We start from the raw sequence: 25,420 nt of genomic DNA on the forward strand, positions 1-25,420 counted from the left end.
GAGGGATGCTCGGCAGCGTCCAGACGCTGGTGATGGAGGGCAGAGCTGCTGGCAGATCTCCGCCAGTGGAGCTGCCTCCGGACAGGCCATCTCCCCGGGCAGACCTGGGCCACCCCCACGCATTCAGCTCTGGGGCAGAGGAAGGGATTGCAGCTTGGCATGGGAAGTCAGAGCAGCCTTCAGGGAGGTGCCTGGACATGGACTGGGATGCCTCTCTCGTCCCTCACATCCCAGTGAGACTCCCTCCCTCCCACTATTACTTCCCTTTTCAAGGCTAGAGATCCTGTTACAGTTGCCTTTATCAGGCCTCTTTGGATCTCCTCAGAGCAGATGAGGTTTGCTTGGCAAGATCCCGTGACACAGACCCGCTGGCCAGTGCTAATGGCTTTTTGTCAGTTCATCTCCTGCTAGCTCTCCCAGCTCACAAGGTGGTAGGGGTGCCTGACCACCAGCCTGCACTGCTGGACCCTCGCTGGGCACAGCCTGCCCCCTCCTCCAGCCTTCCAAGTGCCGCTCATGGTTATGGGGAGCTGGTAGTGCACTGTGCACAGCATCTCTTGTGCTGCTGAGGTGCCTGGCTGTCTCAGGGTGTCCCTGGGGGTGTGGGTTTTGGCATCTCTATGGCCGAGAGCTGCTTCTTTGTCTGCCCATGACCTTGCTCGGCGGCGGGTGGCCAGAGCATGGCCTTGGCGTGGAGAGCACACGACTCCTCTTCCTTCCTTTGCCCTTGGCCTTGACTAATAAAAGGCACTATCCCTGCGTGACAGTGAGGGCTCTGTGGAACCTGGCCCTGGTGCACAGCCGTGCTCCCTGCAGGGCTCCAGGGCTGCCGGCTCAGCACCCAGCCCAGGCAGTCCAGCGGATCCCAGACAGCACCGACCAGCACAGGGTGAGTGGGGCATGGCAGTGCCCACAGCGCCAGCACTGGGCGTGAACAGGATCCATCTGGCATAGGTACCGGGGTAGTGCAGTGCAGGGCTTCTGGTACCGCTGCTAGAGACGTGCCCTGAAGAGGCACAGACGGGCCCGTGCAGTGCGGGGCGAGTCCCAGCCAGGCTGCCTGTCTCAGCAGCCCCACGTGCTGCACAACCGGGCGCAGCAGCCCTGTGGGAATGCTGTCCCGGCCAGCCTAGGCACAGGACACTGCTGTGTCACACGTGGGCCACCGCCAGCGTGTACCTTCCTCTGCCTCACCTTGGCTGAAACTCGGTGCAGGCAGGTCCCTCCCCTCGCCTGGCACGGCTGCCGGAGGAGGAGACAGGCACCGGCCGCCCTCCTCCAGGAACAGCAGCTGAGCCTAGCCCGAGCCCAGCGGGCCTCCGACTCCGCAGCCCACCCGGGCCACCAGCCACCTGCCCAGCACCCCAGGCTCCCACGGGCACAGGTAGGAGCCGGTGCGCCGTAGGGGAGATCCTGGGCACGGCACAGCTCTGGGGCATGGCACAGCGCTTGGCACGCGGCACAGCCCATGGCACGGGCTGGGTGCTGGCAACTGGCGTGAGGCAGCACACAAGGGAGGAGCTGTGGGGTCTCTTGGCTGTGACAGGCTGGGTACCCCCTCTCCTGCCATGCGTTTCCTGTGGCTGACGTGTGCCGGACTTTGCCCAGGGAGCTATAGCAGTGGGGAGGGACAGGTACCTTGGGAGGGACGTTCCCATCCGGCAGCATCGCCGCCGTGCCCGGGTGAGTTCCTGGTAGAGCAGATGCCCTGCACGGCTCCACCCTACAGCGTAGCCCTGCAGGTTCCTTCGCTATGGGCCATCCCCACCTGAGGCGAAGAAGGATGCAGTGACCCCTGTGTAGCTGCACCCCCCGGTTCCTGGAGCATCAGGCGCCCACCCATCCCATCATGCTGCCCCCAACACCTCACTGCCAGCAGCGGCAGGCACGTTCCTGCCGCGCCGTGCCGGGAGCCCAGGGAACGTGGTGCCTCTGGCTCGCCAGCCCACGAGGCGCCCTTTTGTTCGCCGGCGGGGCCCACCGTGCCGCCTGGGGGCCGGGGCGTGCCCGGGCTGCCGACGCCTGGCCGGCCTGGCCTCCGCGGGCGGGCGGGCGCCGGGGGCCTCCAGGCAGAAGGAATCGGCAGTGACATTCCCGTAGCCTGGAGACCGCCGTCCCTTTCAGCGGGCAGCCCATTTGAATAAGAATCGTACACGGGGAAGGGGGGCCACCAGCCGCCATCCCATCGCTGCCCTTGCCCCGGCGCATTTCTGCGCGCCCAGCCCAGGGGCAGCGGGTCCCACGCCGCCCTCGCCCCTGGCCTTGGTCCCGCCGGACGCCGCAGGACGCCAGGTACAGGGGGTTCGCGGGGCTCGGGGACCCTCGTGCCAGCACGTGGCTCTGCACCACCTTGCCTATCGCCCTGCCATGACTTCGAGCGGGGCGGGTGCCAGAACGGAGCCGCGGCTCCCCCCGCCGCCCCGAGCCCCCTTGCCCTGGGCTGGCTCCGTGCGGGGGACAGGAGACGTGTGTTTGGGCAGAGCCGAGACCAAGCTTTGATCCAGCGCTTGTGAGGCTGGGAGCGGGAAGTACCGGGAGAGAAGGAAACACAAAAGACAGCTCCAACCTAAATTTAACAGTGGGACCCTGGCCAGAGTCAGGGACGCCCTTGCCCAGCCGGCTCCAGCATTCCTGGCTCCCCTCCCAAGCTGGCCCTGGCCCGGTGCTGGTACCCCCCAGGGACACTAGTGATTCTCAAAAGGATAGATCCATTCTGAGCCAGGCAGGGTGGGGCATGGCACAGTTCATGCCAGCTCTGGTGGGGCATGGCATGGCTGTGTGCCTGGATGTGTGTGTGACAGTCCCCCAGAGCTGCTCAGGTGAACACTGCATGTCATCACAGAGGACTTTCAGACCCAACTGCCCCAAATGACCCTGATTCCTCATGTTGTCCCTGGAAAGCACCATCATGCTGGTGTGGGGGTGGGGTGGGGGGGGGGTCATCCTGGACTGCACAGTAGTGCTACAGCCAGGAGAGGACAGGCACCAGCTGATCTGCACCCCATGCCATACGGTGCACCCTATTGCAGTGCCATCTCCATGTTCCACCAGGCAGATCCTGTGGTTGCCCATGGACCTCTTGGTGCTTGCTTTCCTCCTGGGTAAGCATTGGCCTTTGGGGCACCCTGCATATCCACACTGCTGGGAGCTGTGGTGGTTCAGGGACCCCAGTCTGGGTGGAGGGTGCTGGGCAGCGGAGGTGGTGGCAATGGCGATGCTCCCTGCCTGGCAGCGCCCATAGCCTGGCTGCCACAAAATCCAGCGGGGAATCCAGGCTGCACTAAGCCCTGTCAGGATTAGCAAGCGCCTGACCTGGCTTCTGACTCCCCGAGGCACTTCTCGGCACCCTGGGGCTGCCCGGGCCCCCAGGAGCACGGGCAGCCCAGCCCCCCACTCACCCTGCTCCCTGCCCCTGGTCACGAGGCTGGGGCGCTGCTGCCAGCACCTTTCCGGATCATGGAGCTTCATGCTGCATCAGTGGGTCGGGATGCAGGGATGGGACGGCTGGGGGTGGGGTGGGTGCATGGGGGAGCAGGGGGTGCCCAGGCACCCCAGTGCAGCCCCCAGCCTGTGCCCTCATGCTCTCTGCAGTCAGGGGACTGGTGGCTGGGGGCTGGCAGGAGCCTGACCTGAGCCACGGCTGCGCCCGTGGAAGCTGCTACCCAGCCACTGGGAACCTGCTGGTGGGGCGAGCCACCCGCCTGAGTGCCACGTCCACCTGTGGGCTGGATGGGCCCCAGGAGTACTGCATCGTCAGCCACCTCCAGGTGAGCCCACCCAGCCCCAGAACAGCTCCGGCATAGACCCACACAGCCAGGCACTGGTGCAGCTTCCAGTCACCCATCCCTGATGGTGCCACTCCCTGGCACAGGACTCGGAGAAATGTTTCACCTGTGACTCACGTGACCCATCCCTGCCTGAGAGCCACCGCATTGAGAATGTCATTTACCTGAGCAGCCCCCATGACAAACGGACCTGGTGGCAGTCAGAGAATGGTGAGGTCAGGGTGGCAGAGGGGTTGCCCCATATGCATGTGCTGTGGCGCTGCATGGCCATGGGGGTCTTCCCCAGCCTCAGCCATCCCTGTCTCTCTCTGTCTCCCAGGTGTGGAGCATGTCAGCATCCGCCTAGACCTGGAGGGCGAGTTCCACTTCACCCACCTCATCATGAAGTTTAAAGTGGGTCCTGGCACATGGATGCCTGGGATGGGATGGGATGGGATGGGATGGGACAGGATGGATCTGGAGGGGCTGTGGGTCTGGTCCCCATCCCATCTGGCTGTCCTGCAGACCTTCCGCCCTGCGGCCATGTTGGTGGAGCGCTCAGCCGACTTTGGGCGCACCTGGAAGGTGTACCGCTACTTTGCCTACAACTGCTCCAAGCTCTTCCCTGGAATCCCCAGCCACCCCCTGGGCCTTGTGGATGAGGTGCTGTGTGACCAGCGCTACTCTGAGATCGAGCCGTCCAGCCATGGGGAGGTGTGTGGGGATAGGGTGGTGCAGAGCAGGGCCAGGGGTCTGGGTGGAATGGGATCACCCATTCCTTCCTTCTCACAGGTCATCTTCAAGGTGCTGGACCCCTCCATCCCCGTGGCAGATCCCTACAGACCAGACATCCAGGGTATGTTGCCAGGGGTGTGGGGGATGCAGGGCTGGCTGGTGTCAGGGCAGGGGCTAACAGTGACACGCCCCCAGACCTGCTTCGTGTCACCAACCTGCGGGTGAACCTCACCAAGCTGCACACGCTGGGGGACAACCTGCTGGACTCACGGCGGGAGGTGCTGCACAAGTACTACTACGCTGTGGATGAACTGGTGCTGCGCGGGAGCTGCTTCTGCCATGGCCACGCTGCCCACTGTGCCCCAGCACCGGGTGCCCCGACACCCTCTGTCCCCGGCATGGTGAGGCACACGTACCCACCAGCACGGCACAGTGTCCCATGGGACTTGGCAGCCACACTGAGCTGGGTGCTCCCCCACCAGATCCATGGGCGCTGTGTCTGTGAGCACCACACGCAGGGGCTGAACTGCGAGCGCTGCGAGGATTTCTACCATGACCTGCCCTGGCGCCCGGCCGAGGGCTCCAGCACCAATGCCTGTCGCCGTGAGTGCCAGGGCTGTCAGGCTGTGCTGTGCCAGGGGTTTTGGGGTGCCAGGGCTATACTTTGGGGAGGTTTGCAGTTGTGGTGCTGCATATCAGAGCAGGGGAGGTTTGGCACTTGGGGTGATGCCTGCCAGGTGTGGGCTGTGGTGCCACATGCCACGCGGCGGTGCTGTCCCTGCAGGCTGTGACTGCAACGAGCACTCACGGCGCTGCCACTTTGACATGGCCGTGTTCCTGGCCACGGGGAACACGAGTGGGGCTGTGTGTGATGACTGTCAGCACAACACCATGGGCCGCCGCTGTCACCTCTGCAAGCCCTTCTACTACCGGCACCCTCGCTCTGACATCCGGTCCCCCACTGCCTGTGCCCGTGAGTGTCGTGGGACCCCAGCCCCACGGCTTGTCCCAGCCCTTTGGCTCCTGGTGCCACCTGCCCCAGCCTCACGGCTCCTGGTGCCAGTAGCCAGAACTACTGATGCTCCTCTCTCTTGGCAGCATGTGATTGTGACCCAGCAGGCTCGCTGGATGGAGGTGCCTGCGACGGGCACACGGACGTGGCGCTGGGCATGATTGCAGGGCAGTGCCGCTGCAAGGAGAACGTGGCTGGTCCCCGTTGTGACCGCTGCCGGCACGGCGCCTATGGCCTCAGCCACGGCGACCCACAGGGCTGTCAGCGTGAGCTGGGAGCCAGGGATGGTGTGGGAGAAGGGATGGGATGGGGGGATGATGGAGGGGTAGGGAGGAAGGGATGAAATTGGAGGGATGGGGAATGAAGGGATGTTCATGGAGGAATGGGGATGGGATGGATGAGGATGGAGGGATGGAGGTAGAGGTATGGTGATGGAGGGATGAGGATGGAAGGATCTGGGATAAAGGGATGGAGATGGAAGGATGTAGGATGGAGGGATATGGCATAGTTGTATGAGAATGGATGGAGGGATGGGGATTGAAGGGATGAAGATGGATGGATATGGGATGGGGAAGGAGGGCCATGAAGCATGTGGGTGTAGTCCCGCTGGCACCCCCTCACATGTGCATGTGTGGGGGCAGCATGCAGGTGTGACCCGCGGGGTACGGTGGCAGGCAGCTCCCCATGTGACCCCATCAGTGGGGACTGCTACTGCAAACGTTTCGTGGCTGGGCGCTCCTGCAACCAATGTGTGGTGAGTGCCCCAACCTGTGGGGGACTGTCCCCAACCCCATGGCAACCCCCAAGTCTGGGTTGGCCACACACCTGCCCTACATTTCCCCTCCTCACTGCAGCCCGAGTTCTGGGGTCTGAGCTACGACCTGGGGGGCTGCCGGCCCTGCGCCTGTGACTTCGGGGGAGCCTACAACAACCGGTGGGGCCCAGCACAGCACCCATCGGGGCAGGGGTGGGGGGCGAGAGTGGGCACAGTGCTGGGAGTCACACATGGGGGAGGGAGGGATGGAGACAGAGGTGGAAGGAGGGATGGATGAAGACACAGACAGACAGAAGGACAGATGAAAGGACAGGATGGTCACCCCCAGGTGCTCCATGGAGGATGGGGCATGTCCCTGCCGTCCCCACATCATGGGGCGGCAGTGTGACCAGGTACAACCCGGCTTCTTCTGTGCCCCCCTCGACTACTACACCTATGAGGCCGAGCAGGCCACCGGCCATGGCCACAGCCACCCTCAGCTCCCGGTGAGTTTCCTTGGGGGTCACTGTGCTTGTGCATGGCTGTCACTGTGCACCATGCTCCATGCATAGCTGCCGCTGTGCTCTATGCATGGCTGTCACCCTGTCCTGCATGTGTCTGTTACCATGCCCTGTGCATGGCTATCCTTGTGCACAGCTGTCCTTGTGCATGGCCACCGTCCCCTGACCCCATCCCTGCAGGGTGCCATTCGGGTGGAGGTGCCCCAGGACTGCCTGGAGTATGACACCAGGGAGTCGGCGGGGCGGAAGGGACGCTCACGGCACCAGCACAGCCCCCTCCGTCCTCCCCAGCCCCCTGTCCCCTCGCGCCGCAGCCGCCAGCAGCCCCCCAAGGTGAGGTGGTAGGAGAGGGCACAGGGCAGGGCAGAAGTGGCTGGGGGTAGAGCCATGGCCAAACTGTGCCGGTGCCCTGCCCAGCTGGATGTGGAGGAGGTGGTGCGGGACAGTGCCGGGCGCATGGTGACGTGGACAGGCTTGGGGTTCGCCCGGGTGCGGGACGGGGCTGGCCTGACCTTCCGCGTGGACAACGTGCCCTACCCCATGGACTACGAACTGCTGCTGCGCTACGAGCCCGAGGTGAGCACGGCCACAGCCATGGCCACGGCGTGTATGGCACAGCACAGCCCTGACACTGCCTTGCCTGTCGCCACAGTCAGCCGAGGACTGGGAGGCCGTGGTCAGTGTCAGCTCCCGGGTGCTGCCCACCAGCTCTCGCTGTGGGAACCTGCTGCCCTCCGAGCAGATGTACCATGAAAGTCTGCCCCACAGCCAGAGGTGCAACGGGATGGGCTGGGGTGGGCTTGGGATGGGAACAAGGGAGGTGGTTGGGTCCTGCTGCTGTCCTTTTGCTGTCTCCATGGCCCTGCTGTGCCCATGCAACACCTGACTCTGTATAGGTACGTGCTGCTGTCCCGGCCCTTCTGCTTCGAGCCCAGCACCCCTTATGAGGTGACTATGCGGCTTCAGCGGGCTGGTGTCACCCAGCGCCACCCTGGTGCCTTCATCCTCATTGACTCGGTGAGGGGAGTCCTACTGCACTTTGTGCTGAGGCTTGGCAGGGGAGGGATCATGGGCAGGGGAGGGATCATGGGCAGGGGCAGGGAACAAGAGGCTGGAGTGGGAAGTGACCCCCCCCCTCTGGGGGTGTACGTGGGGTCAGGATGGGGATGAGATGGGATGGGATAGGGTGGGATGAAGATGGGGATGGAAATGGGGAAGTAGATGTTGAAGGGGAAGGGGATATCAATGAGACTGGGGATTTAGATAGAGTTGGGGTTGGCATAGGGATGTCATTGTGGAAAGGGATAAGGAAGCTTCTGGGGATGGCAATTTATATGGGAATATCAGTAGGGTTGGGGATGTCAGTGGAGCTGGGGCTGTTGATAGAGCTGGGGTAGTTGACCCTAGCAGCATTGGGACTGTCCTGGAGCACATGGATCCAGCCTAGTGGTAGGTGCCACAGTGGAGGCTGGCTATGCCCCCCGTCGCCCCATCTCCTCTTCCCTTCCCCCAGTTGGTGCTCCTGCCACGGGTGTCAGAGTTGCCAGGGTTGCATGGGGCAGAGGCAGCAGCGCGCCAGGAGGAGCTGGAGCGGTACCAGTGCCTGGAGGTGTTTCGCATGGCCCCTCCTCATCCCTTGGCTGAGGCCTGTGCCCGCCTGGTCTGCAGCATCTCAGCCCTGATGCACGGCGGGGCACTGCGTGAGTGGGGAGCTGCAGGATGGGACTGACAAGTGGGCAGGGCTGGAGCCCTGCTGGGGCAGTGGGTCAGGATATGCCCATGCCCATGGCATGGTGGGCAGGAGAGCAGTGGCAGGGCGTGGGCAGGGCATGAGCAGGTGTGGGCAGGTGCAGAAAAGGCAGCCCTGGCCCCATGCTGGTCCTGCTCCCGCAGCCTGCCAGTGCGACCCACAGGGCTCCCGCAGCAGCGAGTGCCAGGTGCAAGGCGGGCAGTGTGAGTGCAAGCCCCACGTCATTGGCCGACGCTGTGACCACTGTGCCCCAGGCAGTTTCGGCTTTGGGCCCCTGGGATGCAGCCGTGAGTACCGGGATCTTCATCTGCCAGGAATTGCTGTCTCTCCTGCCTGTCTGTCCAGCCATCAGTACCCTCTTCACTGCCCCGTTCACTTGTCTGTCTGTCCCATGTGTCCATCTCAGCCCTGCTGTCCTGTAGCCCATGGGTTCAGTCACAGTTCATCCATCCATCCATCCATCCATCCATCCATCCATCCATCCATCCATCCATCCATCCATATGAGCCCCCTGTGAGCATTGTGCTATCCTGCACTCTCTGTCTGCCCACCCATGTTCTTGTGGACCTGTGTATCCACATGAGCCCTTCTGTGCCACAGCCCATGGAGTGAGCATGTTCTGGGCACTGGTCCCCTGCCTGTCTGTCTGTCCATCCCTGTGTCCCTGCACCCATGTGTCTGACCTGAGCTGTGCTGCCCTGCAGCCTGCGCCTGCTCCCCAGAGGGCTCGGTGTCCCAGCTGTGTGACAAGGTGAGCGGGCAGTGCCGGTGCCAGCCCGGCACCGTGGGCCGGCAGTGTGACCAGTGCCAGCCCGGCCACTGGGGCTTCCCTGCCTGCCGGCCCTGCCAGTGCAACGGGCACGCCGAGGAGTGCGACCCCCGGACGGGCACCTGCCTGCGCTGCCGCGACCACACGAGCGGCCGGCACTGTGAGAGGTGAGCCAGCTCCAAGAGGAGGCCATGGCGTGGCATGGCACGGTGTGGTGTAGAATGGGGTTGATACAATGGAGTAGGACAGGATGAGATATGATGATGTGGGTTATGTTGGAATGGTGTGATGGGTTGAGATGGGCTGGCATAGATATGGTGGGATGGGGTAGAATAGGATGGGATACAATGGAATGGGATGGGTGGGATGGGATGGATGAGATTGAGATGGAATGGGATGGATACAGTTGGCTAGGATAGGGTGAGATATGATGGAATGGGATGGGAAGGTGGGATGATATATGATGGACTGGAGGGACCCACTGGGTCCTCCGTCGTCCTTTCAGGTGCCAGGACGGTTACTATGGGAACCCTGTGCTGGGCTCGGGGCAGCAGTGCCGGCCCTGCCCCTGCCCCGGCTACCCTGGCACACGGCATTACCACGGGACCACCTGCCATGCGGATGACGAGACACACCACATCGTCTGCCTCTGCGCCCCTGGATATGCGGGTGAGGGGCAGAGCAGGCACAGGGCAGCAGGGACGCCCTGCACCGGGGCTGTGGGACCCCAGCACCTATAGCCCCTCTCTCTGCAGGGCCCCGCTGTGACCGCTGCTCCCCTGGTTACTTTGGGGCTCCGGAGATGGAGGGGGGGGAGTGCCGGCCCTGCCAGTGCAACAACAACATCGACACCAGCGACCCAGAGGGCTGCGACCCCCGCACGGGACAGTGCCTGCGCTGCCTGTACCACACGGCTGGGCCTCGCTGTGCCCACTGCCAGCCGGGCTACTACGGCAATGCCCTGCAGCGCAGCTGCCGGCGTGAGCGGGGCTGTGGGGCTGGGGCTGCACCGGGCTTTGGGATGGGGGGGTTGAAGTGATGCAAGGGCTCAAGGAAGGGATGAGGCATGGGGCTGTGGTTGGGTGTGGGTGGTTGGGGTTGGGTCAGGGAGAATTTTGGGGTGTTGCAGGGCTAGGGTTCAGGGCCAGGAGAGGTTTGGGGCTATTAGAAGGGGCAAGGGGCTGTGCCTGGGTTGGGGCTGGGCACGGGACAGGGTCAGGATTGGTGGGGGTGTTGGGATCAGGGGTGTTGGGGCTGTGCAGGGGTTTGAGGCCAGGCAGACTGGGGGGCACTGGGGTCAGGCAGATTTGGGGTGCTGGGTTCAGCAGTACACTGCCTGGGCAGTGGGTATGTGCTGAACCCCACGTGGCCACCCACCCTCCTGCAGGCTGTGGCTGTGACCCACGGGGTACACTGGCCTCCCACTGCACTGATGGCACCTGTGATTGCGACCGTGGCACAGGAGCCTGTGCCTGCCGGCCCAACGTCGTGGGCAAGAGCTGTGATCGCTGCGCTCCCCACTTCTGGAACCTGGGGGGGCCAAGGGGCTGTGAGCCCTGTGGCTGCCACCCCACCCACGCCCTGCATCCTGCCTGTGACACAGTGAGTTCCCTGGCACCCTGGTACAGCTCCACTGCCCTCCTGGGGCCCAGTGAGCTGCACAGTGAGCATGGCACTGTCACTGCAGGTGACAGGGCAGTGCCAGTGCCGGCCTGGCTTCGGGGGTCGTGTCTGTTCCCAGTGCCAGGAGCACCACTGGGGAGACCCTGAGCAGGAGTGCCGAGGTGGGAGCATATCACAGGGACTGGGGGAGCAGGGGCTTTGGGGGACGGGGGATATGGGGGGACTCTGGGTGCATAGTGAGGCTCTAGGGAAATGGGGGCCCTGGGGACATGATGGGAGTGGGAGACTCTGAACATGGCACACTAAGGAGACAGTGGGACACTGGGGACACAAGCAGCTCAGGAGATCTTGGGAATGTAGTGGGACACTGTGGGCATGACAGACCTTGGGGAAACAGTGTGATTCTGGGGACGTGGTGAAACATTGAGGACATTTTATGTCTCAGGGGGCATGCAGGACTCTGGGGACCCAGTACTTGGTGGAACTGTGGGGACAATAGAAGATGCTGGGGATAGATTGGATTCTGGAAACACAGGGGAATATGGTGGGATGCTGGGACATGGTGGCAGTCTGGGGGCATGGGGCTCCATGGGAAGGCTGGGACATAACGCCAACTGTCTCTGCAGCCTGTGAGTGTGAGCCGCTGGGTGCTGAGAGCCCACAGTGCGAGCAGGACAATGGGCAGTGCCGCTGCCGGCTGGGATTCGGGGGGCTGCGCTGCGACCGCTGCCAGCGGGGCTACCGGGAGCCCTTCCCCCACTGCTCACCCTGCCACCCTTGCTTTGGGCGCTGGGACCTGGCTGTGGGCAGCCTGCAGGAAGGGCTGCAGCGCCTCGGGGCACAGGTGCAGGCACTGAGAGAGGGGGGCTCTGCACTCCCACTCAGCCCCCGTCGCCTGCGGGAGCTGGAGGAGGCTCTGGGGCACGTGGAACAGCTGCTGGGAGAGGGGCACAGCCCTGGTAGTCCCTTCCTCAATGGACTGCCCAGGCAGCTGGGTGGCACCAGGCAAGTGTGCATGTAGGGCTGGGGTGGAGGGACACCCCTCTCGTCCCCGCCTGAAAGTTTGAAGCCATCCTCCCTACCCAAAGGATGGAGCTGGACAACTTCGGGAAGCACCTCCAAGAGTTGGAGCAACATCTAGACCAACTGGCACAGGCTGATATGCAGCACCATGACCGGCTAGCTGAGCTGAGCCGCAAGCTGGGAGGTCTCAACAGAACCACCTCCCACCTTCAGATCCTCCTCGGCACTGTAGCGGCAGCCGGATTCAGCGGTAAGAGCAACCAGCAAGGTTTGGGTTTGGTGGCAGCCATCCTGGCCAAAGCCTTAACAGCCGCACCCGCAGAGTCTTACCACAGTATCCTGGCATCGACGGAGGCCTCGCGGCAGGCGGAGGTGGTGGCCAATGGCACAGCTGGCGAGCTAAGGAGGGCGCAGGTGACGCAGCGGGCGACTGAGCGGCTGCTGCAGCAGCGGGGCGATACTTTCCGCCGTGGCACAGCCGCAGCCCGGAAATCCTTGCGGGAGACACAAAAACGGGTGATGGGACTCAGCATTGCCAGGATCAACGAGAAGGTGAGAGCAGGACTGGCAGAAGTGGCACGGGCATCACCCTTCATGTAGTATTGAGCTGCCATTTCCACCACTGGCATCATCACAGATTTGTGGGGCACCAGGAGACCGGACCTGCGAGCACGCGTCTTGCGGAGGAGCCTTGTGCCGAGACAGTGCAGGGACAAGGCATTGCGGTGGCGCTGGGTGTGCAGGGGCACTGCCTGTCTCAGCTCGAGCCCTGAGCAGTGCTCATAATGCCTCACAGCAGCTGGAGGTGGCATTAGGGCAGCTGGGTGTTGTGGCACAGCAGGTAGGGGTGGTTGCTCCATGGCACTTTCTGGGGTCCCCTTGTGTCCCCTTTGCATGTCCTGTTTGTGCCCTTTCCATGCCACTTTGCATGGCCCCCTTCTATGTCCCGTTTTTCCCCCTTCCATGCCCCCAAGCATGTTAGGTCTGTATGTGTCTCTTATGCCCATTCAGAGACGTCCCTTGTGCCACCTGTGTGCGTGCCCCCTAGGGCCACTGCTGTACCCTCTGTCCCCTTGCACCCCCCTCCCACACTCCTTTTCAGGCTCACATCTTGTCCCCTTGTACCCCCTGCTCACCCCAAATGCCCCCTCCCGGGGCTGCCCTGTGCCCCCTGCTCAGCCAGGTGCCCCTCAGATGCAGGAGGTGCAGGAGCTGGCACGGGGGGCACGCAGCAGGGCAGAGGAGGCACTGGGGCGCTCTCAGGCCGCCCGCAGCCGTGCAGAGAAGGCGACGGCCCAGCTGCGGGACTTCATCCGCCGAATCAAGGCCTTCCTGGCAGGTAGTGACAGCACTGGGTGGGCACATGGGCATGGCAGGACTCAGCGAGCCCACCCTGAGCCCACCCTGCTACCCTGTCCCCACAGAGGAGGGAGCTGACCCAGGCAGCATCGAGCTGGTGGCCCGGCAGGTGCTGAACATCTCCCTGCCCAGCAGCCCTGGACAGATCCAGGAGCTGCTGTGGGAGATGCGGAATAGCATCAGCCAGCTAGAGGGGGTGGATGCAGTTCTCAACAGCACAGCGGAGGGGCTGGCTGTGGCACGGGATCTGCTGGCACAGGGACAGGAGGCCAGGCAAGTAGTGGGGCCATACTGGGCCAGGCAGGGGATAGGTCAACCCCCCTGCAACGGCAAGGGCTGGAGCTGCCTGTGCTGCTGCAGGGAGCGAGCAGAAGGCATAAGGGATGAGCTGGCGGGGACACAGCAGGCACTGGAGGTGGCAAGGACACAGGCGATGACAGCAGGGAGCACCCTGCAGAGCGCCAGGAATGCCATCCAGGTGGCTGAGAACAGAGCCAGGGAGGTGAGGAGCACGGGCTCGGGGAGTGGAGCTGGTACCACTGGGAGTAATGGGACCAGTGCTGTGGAGAGCAAGACTGATGGCTTGGGCACATTATGGGTAGGGAGGCTGGTACTGGGAAATGTGGCTGGCGTTGGGCAGGTGCCAGGGCAGTGGGGCTGGCACCATGGGCATGGTGGTTGCTGTGCCTGCTGCAGTTGGTGTCCATACCTGCCAGGCGGAGCGCAGGCTGCAGGTGCTGGACAGGAAGGAGTCTCAGGCGCAGAGGCGGCTGCGGGGGCTGGCACAGCGCATCACCACCCTGCAGGAGCATGGCCGGGATGCTCACCACATGGCCCAGCAAGCCAAGGATGGGGCACAGCGTGCCACCGCCACCACGGGGACGCTTAGCCAGGTGAGCTCCATCCCTGCCTGGTTATGCATGCCACCAAGCAGGTACTGGGTGCTGCAGGTGCTCAGCCTCACCATGCCCTTGTGCCGCCAGGACCTGGCCCAGGTAACACAGCGTTATGTGGTGCTGAAGAACCGGGTGGGCATGCTGGACAGGGTGTCTGGTGGGGCCCTGCAGCGTGTGTCGCAGCTGATGGCAGAGGCCCAAGACCTCCTGGATAAGGCCAGCAACAGCAAGAGGAAGCTGGAAGGTGAGAGGGAGCACATGGTGGGGTATATTTCCTGCCACCTCCCTATACATCTCCCTGTGTCCCCCTGGGCCTGTCCCACCGGCTGTCCCGACGGTGATACGGGACATGGTAGGAGGCTGCACTGTGACCATGTTGCCCGTCCCGCAGACCTGGAGCAGCGCTTTGGGGCCAATGAACGGATGATGGCGGCAAAGGTGACACGACTGCAGGCTTTGGAGCAACAGGTCACCGGGCTGTTGCAGGAGATCCGGGAGAGGGCCAACGCTTACGCCACCTGCTAGGGACCACTGGCGGGACCGGGGGCCGGGGCCCCGCAGGTCCCCGAGCCCGGGAGTCCCGTCCACTCTGCAGGTGCCTGTAGTGCGGGCGCGCCTGTAAATAAAGCCCTAAACTGTGTGTGACTGTGTCCGATGCCTTCTGTCCAGCCTGCTTCTGCCTCCTCCCGCCTATCTCGGCCGGCCCGCTCCCCCGCTCCAGCCGGGATCCGCCCCGCGCTTTCCGCGCAGCCCCGAGCGCTGTGCCTGCCGCCAGTTCGGAGGGGCCGGGAGGGACCGGGAAGGGGACAGGGAAGGGACTGGGAACGCGAACGAGAAGGGGAACCGGTGAGTCAGGACAGGACGGGACGGGACAGGCGGGCACCTGCCGAGCGCCCCCTTTGCGCGCCCTTTGCGCCCCTTTCCGTCCCGTCTCGCCCCGTCGCGCCCCGCGATGCGGAGCCCGGCGAAGCGGAGCCCCGCCGTCCTCCTGCTGCTGCCGCTGCTGGCCGGTGAGTCCGCGCCCCGCGCCGCAGCGGGGCCGGTGGGCGCCAGGGTCCGGCCCGGCCCCGCCGTCCTGTTTCCGGGCGGTCGCGGAAGGGGCCCCGGGCGCGGCGGGGGGAAACCCGGCCGGCTCCGGCCCCCCCCGGCCCCGCAGCGCCCTCAGCCGCCCGCCGCTCCGCAGGGCTGGGGGTGGCCCTGGCCCCCGATTCCCCCCAGGGCTGTGCCCGCGGCAGCTGCTACCCGGCCACCGGGGACCTGCTGGTGGGGCGAGCAGCCCGCCTAAGTGCCACCTCCACCTGCGGGCTGCGCCGGCCCCAGCCCTACTGCATCGTCAGCCACCTCCAGGTGAGTGGGACGGGACCCGGGGGGACAAGACAAGGATAAGGGGCACGGGACACGGATGGAGACACGCTTCATTGAGCCTTCCAACTCGCAGGAGGAGAAAAAGTGCTTCATTTGTGACTCCCGGCGACCCTACGATGCCCGCACCAACACCAAGAGCCACCGCATCGAGAATGTGGTCACCAGCTTTGCCCCCCGCCCCAAGAAAGCCTGGTGGCAGTCAGAGAACGGTGAGTAGTGGGTGGGGGTGGTGGAGCATCCTGTCCTGTCCCGGGGGGGCTCTCCTTCCCTTCCTCCCACACTGAGGAAGTGTGACTCAGCCTGTGGCCGTGGCCGCGCCCCTGGACCACTGCCGGGTGGGGGGGATGAGCCCCCACGACCTGTGAGTGGGTGCTTCCAGTTGTCACACTTGTCACCCCCAGGTGTGGAGCATGTCAGCATCCAGCTGGACCTGGAGGCCGAGTTCCACTTCACCCACCTCATCATGACCTTCAAGGTGGGTCCCAGTGTGTGGGGATCCAGGCTGGGACAGGACAGGATGGAAGATGCCCTCAGGGACTGTGGGGCTAGCCCTGTCCCACCCGGCTGTCTCGCAGACCTTCCGGCCCGCGGCCATGCTGGTGGAGCGCTCAGCTGACTTTGGGCACACCTGGAAAGTGTATCGCTACTTCGCCTACGACTGCGCTGCTTCTTTTCCCCACGTCCCCCATGGGCCCCCACGCCGCATCGATGATGTCGTCTGCGAGTCCCGCTACTCTGACATCGAGCCCTCCACTGAGGGGGAGGTGAGGCCCTCGTAGTGTCCCAGGAGAGTCAGGGGATCCCCTGCACTGCTCTCATCACCTTGCTGTCCCTTCCAGGTCATCTACAGGGTGCTGGACCCTGCCATTCCCATCCGGGACCCCTACAGCCCTGCCATCCAAAGTGAGTTGCCAGCCATCTGGGCTCCTGCTTGGCTGCTCTATTTTGGGTGTAGCTATTTTGGCTGCTCTCTCCCTGCTCTGGGCCCTTCATAGGGATCAGGACCTGCTCCAGCCTGCGGGGTCTTGGGCCCCTCTGCACCCTGCCCTGTGAGAGCAGCTGAAGATCAGGCTGCATTGTGTTAAATGGAGGAGGATGGCTGTGCCATGGCTGAGCCCAGCACCAGCTGTGGTTCAAGATGGGAAGTCAGGCTGGGCATGGGACACAGTGGGTTAATCACCCACCCTAGGCTAAATTTAGACTGGGAGCAGGAGGGGTGGAATCTGCAGGGCAGGGCTGCTGGGAAATTGCAGTTCTGGGGAAGATATCCTGTCTTCCCAAGGTCCCTAGGGAAGGTCCCTGAGCCCACTACCCCAGGCACAGCCATCTCTTGGGAACAGCCCCCAGTGGTGAGTGCCCTGAGACACGTAAAAGTGCTGTGCCAAGGGTGTTGTTCTGCACTGGTGGGGTCCCAGCCTGCCTCTGCTGTGGGAATACAGAGCCCAGCCCACGCACAGCCAGACTGTGCACAGCTACGTGTGTGGGAGCTGAACCCCCACAGCTATGTGCAGCCCAGCCTGGCCACATGCAACCACGTGCCTGTGAGCCAAACTATGCACAAGCCTGAGCCAATACTGCGTGATATAGAAAACCACAAAAGACCAGACTGATATTGTGCAGCCCTGCATGGACACCCAGGTGTGCCTGGCAGAGGTGAGCTGTGCACAGATGTACCCAGCCACCCTGTGCCAACAGGGGTCTCTCCCTGCCCTAGACCTGTTGCGTGTCACCAACCTGCGTGTGAACCTCACCAAGCTGCACACTCTGGGGGACAACCTGCTGGACTCACGGCGGGAGATCCGGGAGAAGTACTACTATGCGCTCTACGAGCTGGTGATGCGTGGGAACTGCTTCTGCTACGGGCACGCTTCTGAGTGCGCTCCGCTCAGCGGGGCCCCTGCCACCACCGATGGCATGGTAGGGCAAGCCAGGCCTGTGTGCCCTGCTGGAGCTGGGTAGCTGTGCCGCCTAGTCCCGCAGTCCCTCACCGTGGCATCCTGGTAGGTGCACGGGCGCTGTGTCTGCAAACACCACACGCAGGGGCTGAACTGCGAGCGCTGCGAGGACTTCTACCAAGACCTGCCCTGGCGCCCGGCCGAGGGCTCCAGCACCAACGCCTGTCGCCGTGAGTGCCCCTGCTGGCACCAGCTCCTGGCACAGTGATCCTAGTGCCAGAGCTGCCAGGCTGTGCTGTGCCAGGGGTTTTGGGGTGTTGTATTGTGGGATGTGGTTTGGTGGTGACTGGCATCATACAGACTGGTTGAGGGTGTCTGGGGTGCCAGGGCTGTACTTTGGGGAGGTTTGGGATTGTGGTGCTGCATGTCAGAGCAACAAGAGCCCAAGCAGGGGAGGTTTGGTGCTTGGGGTGATGCCTGCCAGGTGTGGGCTGTGGTGCCACATGCCATATCACGGTGCTGTCCCTGCAGGCTGTGACTGCAACGAGCACTCACGGCGCTGCCACTTTGACATGGCCGTGTTCCTGGCCACGGGGAACACCAGTGGGGGTGTGTGTGATGGCTGCCAGCACAACACCATGGGCCGCCGCTGTCACCTCTGCAAGCCCTTCTACTACAAGGACCCCACCAAGGACCTGCGGGACCCCGCGGTGTGCCGAGGTCAGTGTGGGACAGGCTGTGCGGGGTGGTGCTTTGGTGGTTACAGTGCTCACCCTGCCTGTCTCCCCAGCCTGCGACTGTGACCCTGAGGGTTCTCTGGATGGTGGGCTGTGTGACAGTGCTGATGACCCAGCCAGGGGCCTGATTGCGGGGCAGTGCCGCTGCAAGGAGCATGTGTCTGGTCCCCGCTGTGACCGCTGCAAACCCAGCTTCTTCGGCCTCAGCGCCGACAACCCACAAGGCTGCCAGAGTAGGTGTCAGGGTGGCACCTCTTGGGGTCGGGCACGTGGCTTGGCATTGCTGGAAACTGCTGGCTGTCTATGCAGGGTGCCAATGTGACCCCCGTGGCACGGTGGCTGATGGCAGCCGGTGTGACCATGTCAGTGGGGAGTGCTTCTGCAAGCGGCTGGTGACTGGGCGCAGCTGCAGCCAGTGCCTGGTGAGTGGGGCTGTGCCACAGCCCATGCACAGTGCTCAGGACAATAGTAGACAGACTGATATTGTGCAGCCCTGCATGGACACTCTGCTCTTTAACATCCTGTGACACCCTGCAGCCCGAGCACTGGGGACTGAGCCACGACATCCCAGGCTGCCGGCCCTGTGACTGCGATGTGGGAGGTGCTCGCAACAACCTGTGAGTCTTTGTGGGGATGCAGAGGGCAAGGGGCATCCCCTCCTGGCATCAGGGCTGATGGTCTGCTGGGGTACCAGGTGTGCAATGGGGACAGGGCAGTGCCAGTGCCGCAGCCATGTGATAGGACGACAGTGTGAACAGGTGGAGACCGGTTTCTACCGCATCAACCTGGATCATTACACCTATGAGGCGGAGGATGCACGGCTGCATCAGGTAAGATTGAAGGTGTCCCTGGGGAGGACATCAGGCAGAGCAGTGCAGTGGGTGCCCCTTTGCAGGGTGCCCAAACCAGCAGGCAGTGGTCTGCCTCCCTACTCAGGGCAGAGCAGTGCCTGCTGGCCAAGGTGATTTTTAGGGTCCCATCTCACAACACCTGCTTGCACCAGGGCTCAGTAGTGGAGCGTGAGCCGCCCCCAGACCGTCCAGCTTCCTGGACAGGGACAGGCTTTGCCCGCATGTTGGAAGGTGGCTGGGTGGAGTTCCACGTGAGTGATGTGCCTTTCTCCACCGAGTATGATGTGGTCATCCGCTATGAGCCACAGGTGAGCACCAGATGGTGAAGCCAGCAGTGTGATATATTGCCACATTGGGAGGTAGTGGTGGGGAGTTCCAGATGGTGAGGCTTTTTGACACTGCCCCTTCTTGGCTGCTAGCACCCAGAGGCCTGGCAGGAGGTGAGGCTGAAGGTGCTACGCCCCAGCCCTGTCTCCGCCAGCAGCCCTTGTGGAAACACCATCCCTGCCGATGACCAGCTCTCCACCAGCCTCCCCTCCGGTGCCAGGTAAACATCTCAGTAGGGTTGGGCTGTGCTGGGGCTCACTGGAGGCACATGGCTGCCCTTGCTCTCTTTTGCCCCCATCCAGGTATGTGGTGCTGTCCCAGCCCATCTGTCTGGAGCAGGCTGTCTCCTACACGCTCCGCCTGGAACTGGGCTGTGCTGCTGCTCATCAGGATCCCACTGCCAGTGTGCTCATTGATTCGGTGAGGGGCAGACGGGCAGTGGGATGGGGGACAGCAACCCTTTAGGGGGATAGGATGCAGTCATAGGGAACACAGGAAGAGAGGGACATGATGTCCCACTGACTTTGCCCGCAGCTGGTGCTCCTGCCCCGTTACTCCTCACTGGAGATGTTCATTGCGGGTGACCCCAGCTCCATGGAGCGCCGGGAAACCTTTGAGCGGTACCACTGTGCCCAGCCTTTCCACGCTGCAGGGCCTTCACCTGTGGCTGAGCCTTGCTCCAGCCTCCTGCACAGCCTCTCGGCCATCCTGCATGACGGGGCGCTGTGTGAGTACAGCCCCACACCCTGTCCTACCCCTATCCCACAGCAGCTGACACTGACCCTACTCTCTGCCTACAGCCTGCCTCTGCGATCCCCAAGGCTCGCTCAGTGCCGAGTGCCAGCCCCAGGGAGGGCAGTGCCAGTGCAAACCCAATGTCATGGGACGGCGCTGTCACCGCTGCTCCCCAGGAACCTTTGGCTTTGGGCCTGGCGGGTGCCGACGTGAGTGCCAGTGGGAGAGGAGCCTGGGCATCCCAGGGCTGGGGGCATGGGGAAGGGGCCCTCTCTACAGCTCAGGGGCAGACGCTGTGGGTGCTGTGCTTTCCAGCATGCCAGTGCAGCCGTGAGGGTTCAGTGAGCACCATCTGTGATAGCAACACTGGGCAGTGCCCCTGCCGTGAAGGCACCCATGGCCCACGTTGTGACCGCTGCCAGCCTGGCTACTGGGGCTTCCCTGTCTGCCGGCCCTGCCAGTGCAACGGGCACGCTGAGAGCTGTGACCCTCGGACAGGCAGCTGCCTGCGCTGCCGTGACCACACGGATGGTGAAAGGTGCCAGAGGTAGGTGGGGTACGTGGCCAGACTGGGGCATGGTGCTGCCAGCAGCCCCGGCTCCTGCTGACCTCCTGCCTGCAGGTGTGCAGCCGGACACTTTGGGAACCCAGCACTTGGCTCCGGGCAGCACTGCCGGCCCTGCCCCTGTCCTGAGGGGCCCAGCACCCCCCGCCACTTCGCTGCCTCCTGCTACCAAGACAGCCACTCTCAACAGGTCATCTGCCACTGCAGCCCTGGGTACACAGGTGGGTACCTGCCACGGCACACTCAGGGCCCTCTGGGGTGCCCTGTCCCCAGGCACTGCCCAGCGCTCTGTGTCAGCAGGTTCCCGCTGCGATGAGTGTGCCCCTGGGTACTATGGGGACCCTCTGCAGGGTGGGCGCTGCCTGCCCTGCCAGTGCCACGATAACATCGATGTGACGGACCCAGAGGCGTGTGACCGGCGCACAGGGCAGTGCCTGCGCTGCCTCTACAACACCGCGGGGCCCCACTGCGCCGAGTGCCAGCCCGGCTTCTATGGGGATGCCACACGGCACAGCTGCAGGCGTGAGTACCCACTGCCTGCCAAGACAGGCTTGCCTCCAGCGCCCGACATGTCCTTGGGAACCATGTGCACCAATGACTGCCCTTGCTTGTGCACAGGGCTGTGGATTCCCAGCAGCCCTGCCCTGTAACAATGTTGTCTCCTGTGCCCAGGCCCAGCACTGTGGCCCAGTCCCTGTCCCCATGTCCAACTTATTCCATCCCATCTACATCCTATTCTCATGCCCATTCTTGTCCTCATTGCCATCCCATCCTGTCCTTTTTCTAGCTCTGTCCTGACCCTGATCCCAGCTCCATCCCATCCCCACCAGCGGTCCTCATGCTGCACACATTCCACCTTCATCCAGTTTCCACCCCATCCTTGTCCAATTTCTGTCTCCATTCTGCTTCCACCCTCATCCATCATCATCCCAGTCCTGCTCTGTCCCCATCAGAACTTCCATCCCATCTCCATCCCAATCTCATTCCCATCCTCGTCCTCATTCCCTCAACTCTATGTCAGCTCAGTGCCTCTTGGTTCCAGGTTGCTCCTGCAACCCCCTGGGCACTGATGCCAGCACCTGTGGGCCCCAGCAGTGCCACTGTGACAGGCACAGCGGGCAGTGCCACTGCCTGCCCCATGTGGAGGGCCAGAGCTGTGACCGCTGCAGCCCCAACTTCTGGAACCTGGCCAGCGGGCAAGGCTGCCAGCCTTGTGCCTGCCACCCCCAGCACTCCCTGACACCCACCTGCAACCAGGTGAGACATGACAGGGACAGGGGTTGGGGAGATGGGATGGGGCTGGGGGTGTGCTGCAGCAGTGCCAGCCTTGGCCATGCCATGTCTGTCAGTTCACAGGGCAGTGCTCCTGCCGGCCAGGCTTTGGAGGCCGGACTTGCACCGACTGCCAGGAGCACCACTGGGGTGACCCACGGCAGCAGTGCCGAGGTGAGAGCTGGTGCCAGTGGGGGGACTACAGTGGAGACTGTGGTGCCCTGACACTACTTTCCATGCAGCCTGTGACTGTGACCCCCGTGGCATAGCCAGTGCCCAGTGCCACCGCAGCAGCGGCCACTGTGACTGCCGGCCTGGCATCTCTGGAGTCCGCTGTGACCAGTGTGCCCGGGGCTTTGCTGGTACCTTCCCTGCCTGCCAGCCCTGCCACCCCTGCTTCGGGGACTGGGACCGTGTGGTGCAGGATCTGGCTGCCCGTACCCGAGCGCTGGCAGAGCGGGCCAGCCTCCTGCAGCACACCGGGGCTGCTGGCGCCTTCGAGGGCACCTTCCGGCAGCTGGAGGAGAAACTGGCCACTGTACGTGATGTGGTGGCCACCCGCAACACCACTGCTGCTACTGCTGCCCACCTGACACACACCATGGAGGGGCTGCGGTGAGCACTTGGCACAGGGCACGGCTCCCAGGGTAGCTGTGGGGGCAGCTTTTCACCCCCTTCCTTTGCAGGCGGCAGATCGAGGAGGCAACTGAGAGGCTGACACGGGTGGAAGGGGAGCTGACGGCTGCTCAAGATGCCAACTTCAATGCCAGCCACGTGCTGAACACTGTGGACCGGGGTGCCCGTGCCCTCAACCACAGCCTGCAGGACTTGGAACAGCGGCTACACACCCTCAAAACCTCCAATTTCCTTGGTGAGCCACACCACAGAGCCAGGCCAGGGTGGTCAGGCCATGGTCAGGGGTCTGACAGTGTCCCTGCCCCCACAGGTGCCTATGACAGTATCCGTCAGTCCTATAAGGAGTCACAGGAGGCCGAGCGCCAGGCAGATGCCTCCACCCGTGCCGTGCCCAGTCCTGTCAGCACCTCGGCAGCCACTCGGCAGCGCACTGAGCAGCTCCTGGCCAGCCAGAGGGATGACTTCAATCGCCACAACGCGGCCAGCCGGCGGGCACTGATGGACCTGGCAGCGAGGGCACAGGCGCTGAGCCTGCAGCCGCTCAACGAGAAGGTGGGACACAGGGAGGGAACTGGGGGAATGGCACCCAGAACTGCCCTGATCCCGTGCTGCCTTGCAGGTCTGCGGTGTGGTGGGAGATGTGCCCTGTGCTGAGAGCCCTTGTGGGGGTGCCGGGTGCCGGGATGAGGATGGGGGACGACGCTGTGGGGGTCTGAGCTGTGGTGGAGCTGTGTCCAAAGCTGACAGTGCTCTGGACCGGGCACGCCATGCCCAGGAGGAGCTGCGTCAGGCTGCCAGCGACATGGCCCAGCTCTCCCACAAGGTATGTGACACATGTGTGCTGGCGGGATCTGGTGGCACAGCCACACTCTGCAGCCCTTGGGGCTGGCACCAAGGGTCTCTGCCCATGCTCAGGTGGCAGAGGCCAAGGGGAAGGCAGACGAGGCCCGGTTGCGAGCACAGGCAGCTCTGGACAAGGCGAACCAGACCAGGGCCCGTGTGGAGAGCTCTAACAAGGAGCTGAGGGAGCTAATCAGCCATGTCAAGGCCTTCCTGAGCCGTGAGTGCCGGCATGCCGGGAGGGCTGGCCACCCCTACCCAGGGCTTTGTGGCTCTGCACCTGCACCACACTGCACTGACCCTGCACTGCACTGCACTGCATTGTCCCAACACTGCATGTGGGTTGTGCCACACCTGCCCCATGCTGCATTGCCTGGTCCCTGCCCTGCCCAAACCATCCTGTGCCCTGCAGCCATCTCTGCCCCCCCTGCCGTGTTCCATGTTTCCCTCTGCCCTTTGGTCTGCCTGCCCCCTCCATCCTGGCGTGCTGTAGGGAACACACTGACTGCTTCCACCTGCAGAGGAGGGGGCTGATCCTGAGAGCATTGAGGTGGTAGCCAGTCGGGTACTGGAGCTGTCACTCCCCGCTGCACCGGACCAGATCCACCGCCTGGCCGAGGAGATCAAGACGCGGGTGCGCAGCCTGGCCAGCGTGGATGCCATCCTGGAGCAGACAGCCAGTGATGTGCAGCAGGCTGGGCAGCTGCTGCAGGACGCCCAGCGGGCCAGGTGAGCCCAGGGATGTGAGGACACAATCCCTCCGGGGAGCCCAGCCCAGGCCGTGCTGAGGCCTTGCTGTGTGGCCGCAGGGCACGGGCAGAGGGAGTGCGGGGCACGGCCGAGGCCGTGCGGCAGGCGCTGGAGGAAGCGCGGCAAGCCCAGGGCATGGCTCAGCGGGCGCTGCAGCAGGCTGCCAGTGACATCCAGCACAGCGAGAGTGCCCTTAGCACGGTAAGAGCCTCATCCCTACGACCACAGGACCCCCTCCCCACCATGTGATCACTGTGACCACACCGAACTCCCATGCCACCATCCCCAGATGCAGACCCAGACAGGAAGTGCAGAGCAGCAGCTGGCAGGTGCCATGGAGCAGATTGGGCTCCTGGACAGGCAGACTGATGCCCTGAAGGTGAAACGTGCAAACAACAGCCTGGCAGCCACACGTGCCCAGGAGGCAGCCAGCACTGCACGGGACCGGGCCGGCGAGGCCAAGCAGGTGGGTGATCGGGGGCACCAGTGTAGCAGCAGAGGTCCCCTGATGATCCTGGCTGACTGGCCCCGCTGCCCAGCAGGTGCTGGAGGGGCCACTTCGGGACCGGTACCGGACAGCACAGGAGCTGGTGGAGCACCGGGCGCAGGGCGTGCAGCAGGCGGGCAGCCGGGCACAGCAGCTGCGGGAGGAGGCCGCAGGGCTGCTGCAGGACGCCCAGGGCAAGCTGCAGCGGCTGCGAGGTGAGGCCGGAGCGGGGATGCTGGGGCGGTGCTGGGGGCAGTGGTGGGAGGCCAGGCTGACTCATGTTCCCGTGTCCCTGCAGCACTGGAGGAGGAGTACGAGCGGAACGAGCGGGTGCTGGATGCCAAAGCAGCCCAGCTGGGCGGGCTGGAGGCCAGAATGAGGGAGGTGCTGGCCACCATCAACCAGCAGGTCCAGATCTACAACACCTGCCAGTGATCCCCGGAGGGGTCTGGACCCCCCGGAGCACCCAGCCTCCTGCCGCCCGGCCTCCGCCTGCCCCGCAGCGGTAGGCGGGCTGGGGGCTGCAGGGTACCCCCGTGTGAATAAAGTTCCAGAGCAAGACCGCCTCGCCTCTGCCCCGTGCCGTGGGCCGTCCGCCACGGGGGCCCGCAGCGGCTTCCCCCGGGGTGGGAGCTGGCCGCCACTGGGTGTGGGGCACAGCGGGGCTCGGGGTCGGGCGGTGGGGCGGGAATCGGCAGCGGAGCTGGGGAGCACAGCACACCCGGGACCCCCAGAGAGCAGCCCGGCAGCCCCA

At 63.9% G+C, this 25,420-nt stretch overlaps 2 protein-coding genes across 3 annotated transcripts; both read left to right on the forward strand.

Moving 5' to 3' along the window:
* Positions 1–649: 649 nt before the first annotated feature.
* LOC311158886 (laminin subunit beta-1-like) lies at positions 650–14,731 on the forward strand (the record flags this gene model as incomplete). The annotated part of the gene is given in 37 exon segments (XM_084214561.1): positions 650–766; positions 998–1,299; positions 1,301–1,384; positions 3,052–3,101; positions 3,592–3,767; positions 3,872–3,995; positions 4,105–4,178; positions 4,290–4,478; positions 4,557–4,620; positions 4,695–4,900; positions 4,982–5,102; positions 5,284–5,472; positions 5,598–5,777; positions 6,153–6,265; positions 6,366–6,445; positions 6,615–6,771; positions 6,967–7,119; positions 7,204–7,362; positions 7,439–7,560; positions 7,683–7,803; positions 8,300–8,486; positions 8,680–8,823; positions 9,241–9,472; positions 9,811–9,974; positions 10,061–10,285; positions 10,693–10,907; positions 10,993–11,089; positions 11,555–11,939; positions 12,017–12,201; positions 12,274–12,503; positions 12,589–12,792; positions 13,146–13,290; positions 13,376–13,587; positions 13,675–13,812; positions 14,027–14,203; positions 14,294–14,450; positions 14,598–14,731. Coding segments are annotated over 37 exon segments (6,012 nt in total).
* Positions 14,732–14,990: 259 nt separating this feature from the next.
* LOC311158921 (laminin subunit beta-2-like) lies at positions 14,991–25,220 on the forward strand. 2 transcript variants are annotated; one of them, XM_084214631.1, is made up of 33 exons: positions 14,991–15,216; positions 15,390–15,553; positions 15,645–15,780; positions 15,973–16,046; positions 16,147–16,335; positions 16,411–16,474; positions 17,286–17,488; positions 17,576–17,696; positions 17,998–18,186; positions 18,257–18,436; positions 18,513–18,625; positions 18,741–18,820; positions 18,898–19,033; positions 19,207–19,362; positions 19,474–19,601; positions 19,684–19,801; positions 19,916–20,108; positions 20,182–20,325; positions 20,432–20,663; positions 20,739–20,902; positions 20,982–21,203; positions 21,724–21,938; positions 22,031–22,127; positions 22,196–22,568; positions 22,640–22,824; positions 22,900–23,141; positions 23,209–23,412; positions 23,505–23,649; positions 23,951–24,158; positions 24,239–24,380; positions 24,469–24,645; positions 24,719–24,881; positions 24,965–25,220. In XM_084214631.1, exons 1-33 carry the CDS (start codon positions 15,159–15,161, stop codon positions 25,099–25,101), a joined length of 5,352 nt encoding a protein of 1,783 aa, XP_084070757.1. In that variant the 5' UTR covers positions 14,991–15,158; the 3' UTR covers positions 25,102–25,220. The 2 variants fall into 2 exon arrangements, with proteins under 2 accessions (XP_084070757.1, XP_084070758.1); XM_084214632.1 differs by having other exon boundaries at positions 24,722–24,881.
* The last annotated feature ends 200 nt before the right edge of the window (positions 25,221–25,420 follow it).

This window comes from Fringilla coelebs (genome assembly GCF_963513975.1).
Source record: "Fringilla coelebs genome assembly, chromosome: 13".
NCBI lineage: Eukaryota > Metazoa > Chordata > Aves > Passeriformes > Fringillidae > Fringilla > Fringilla coelebs.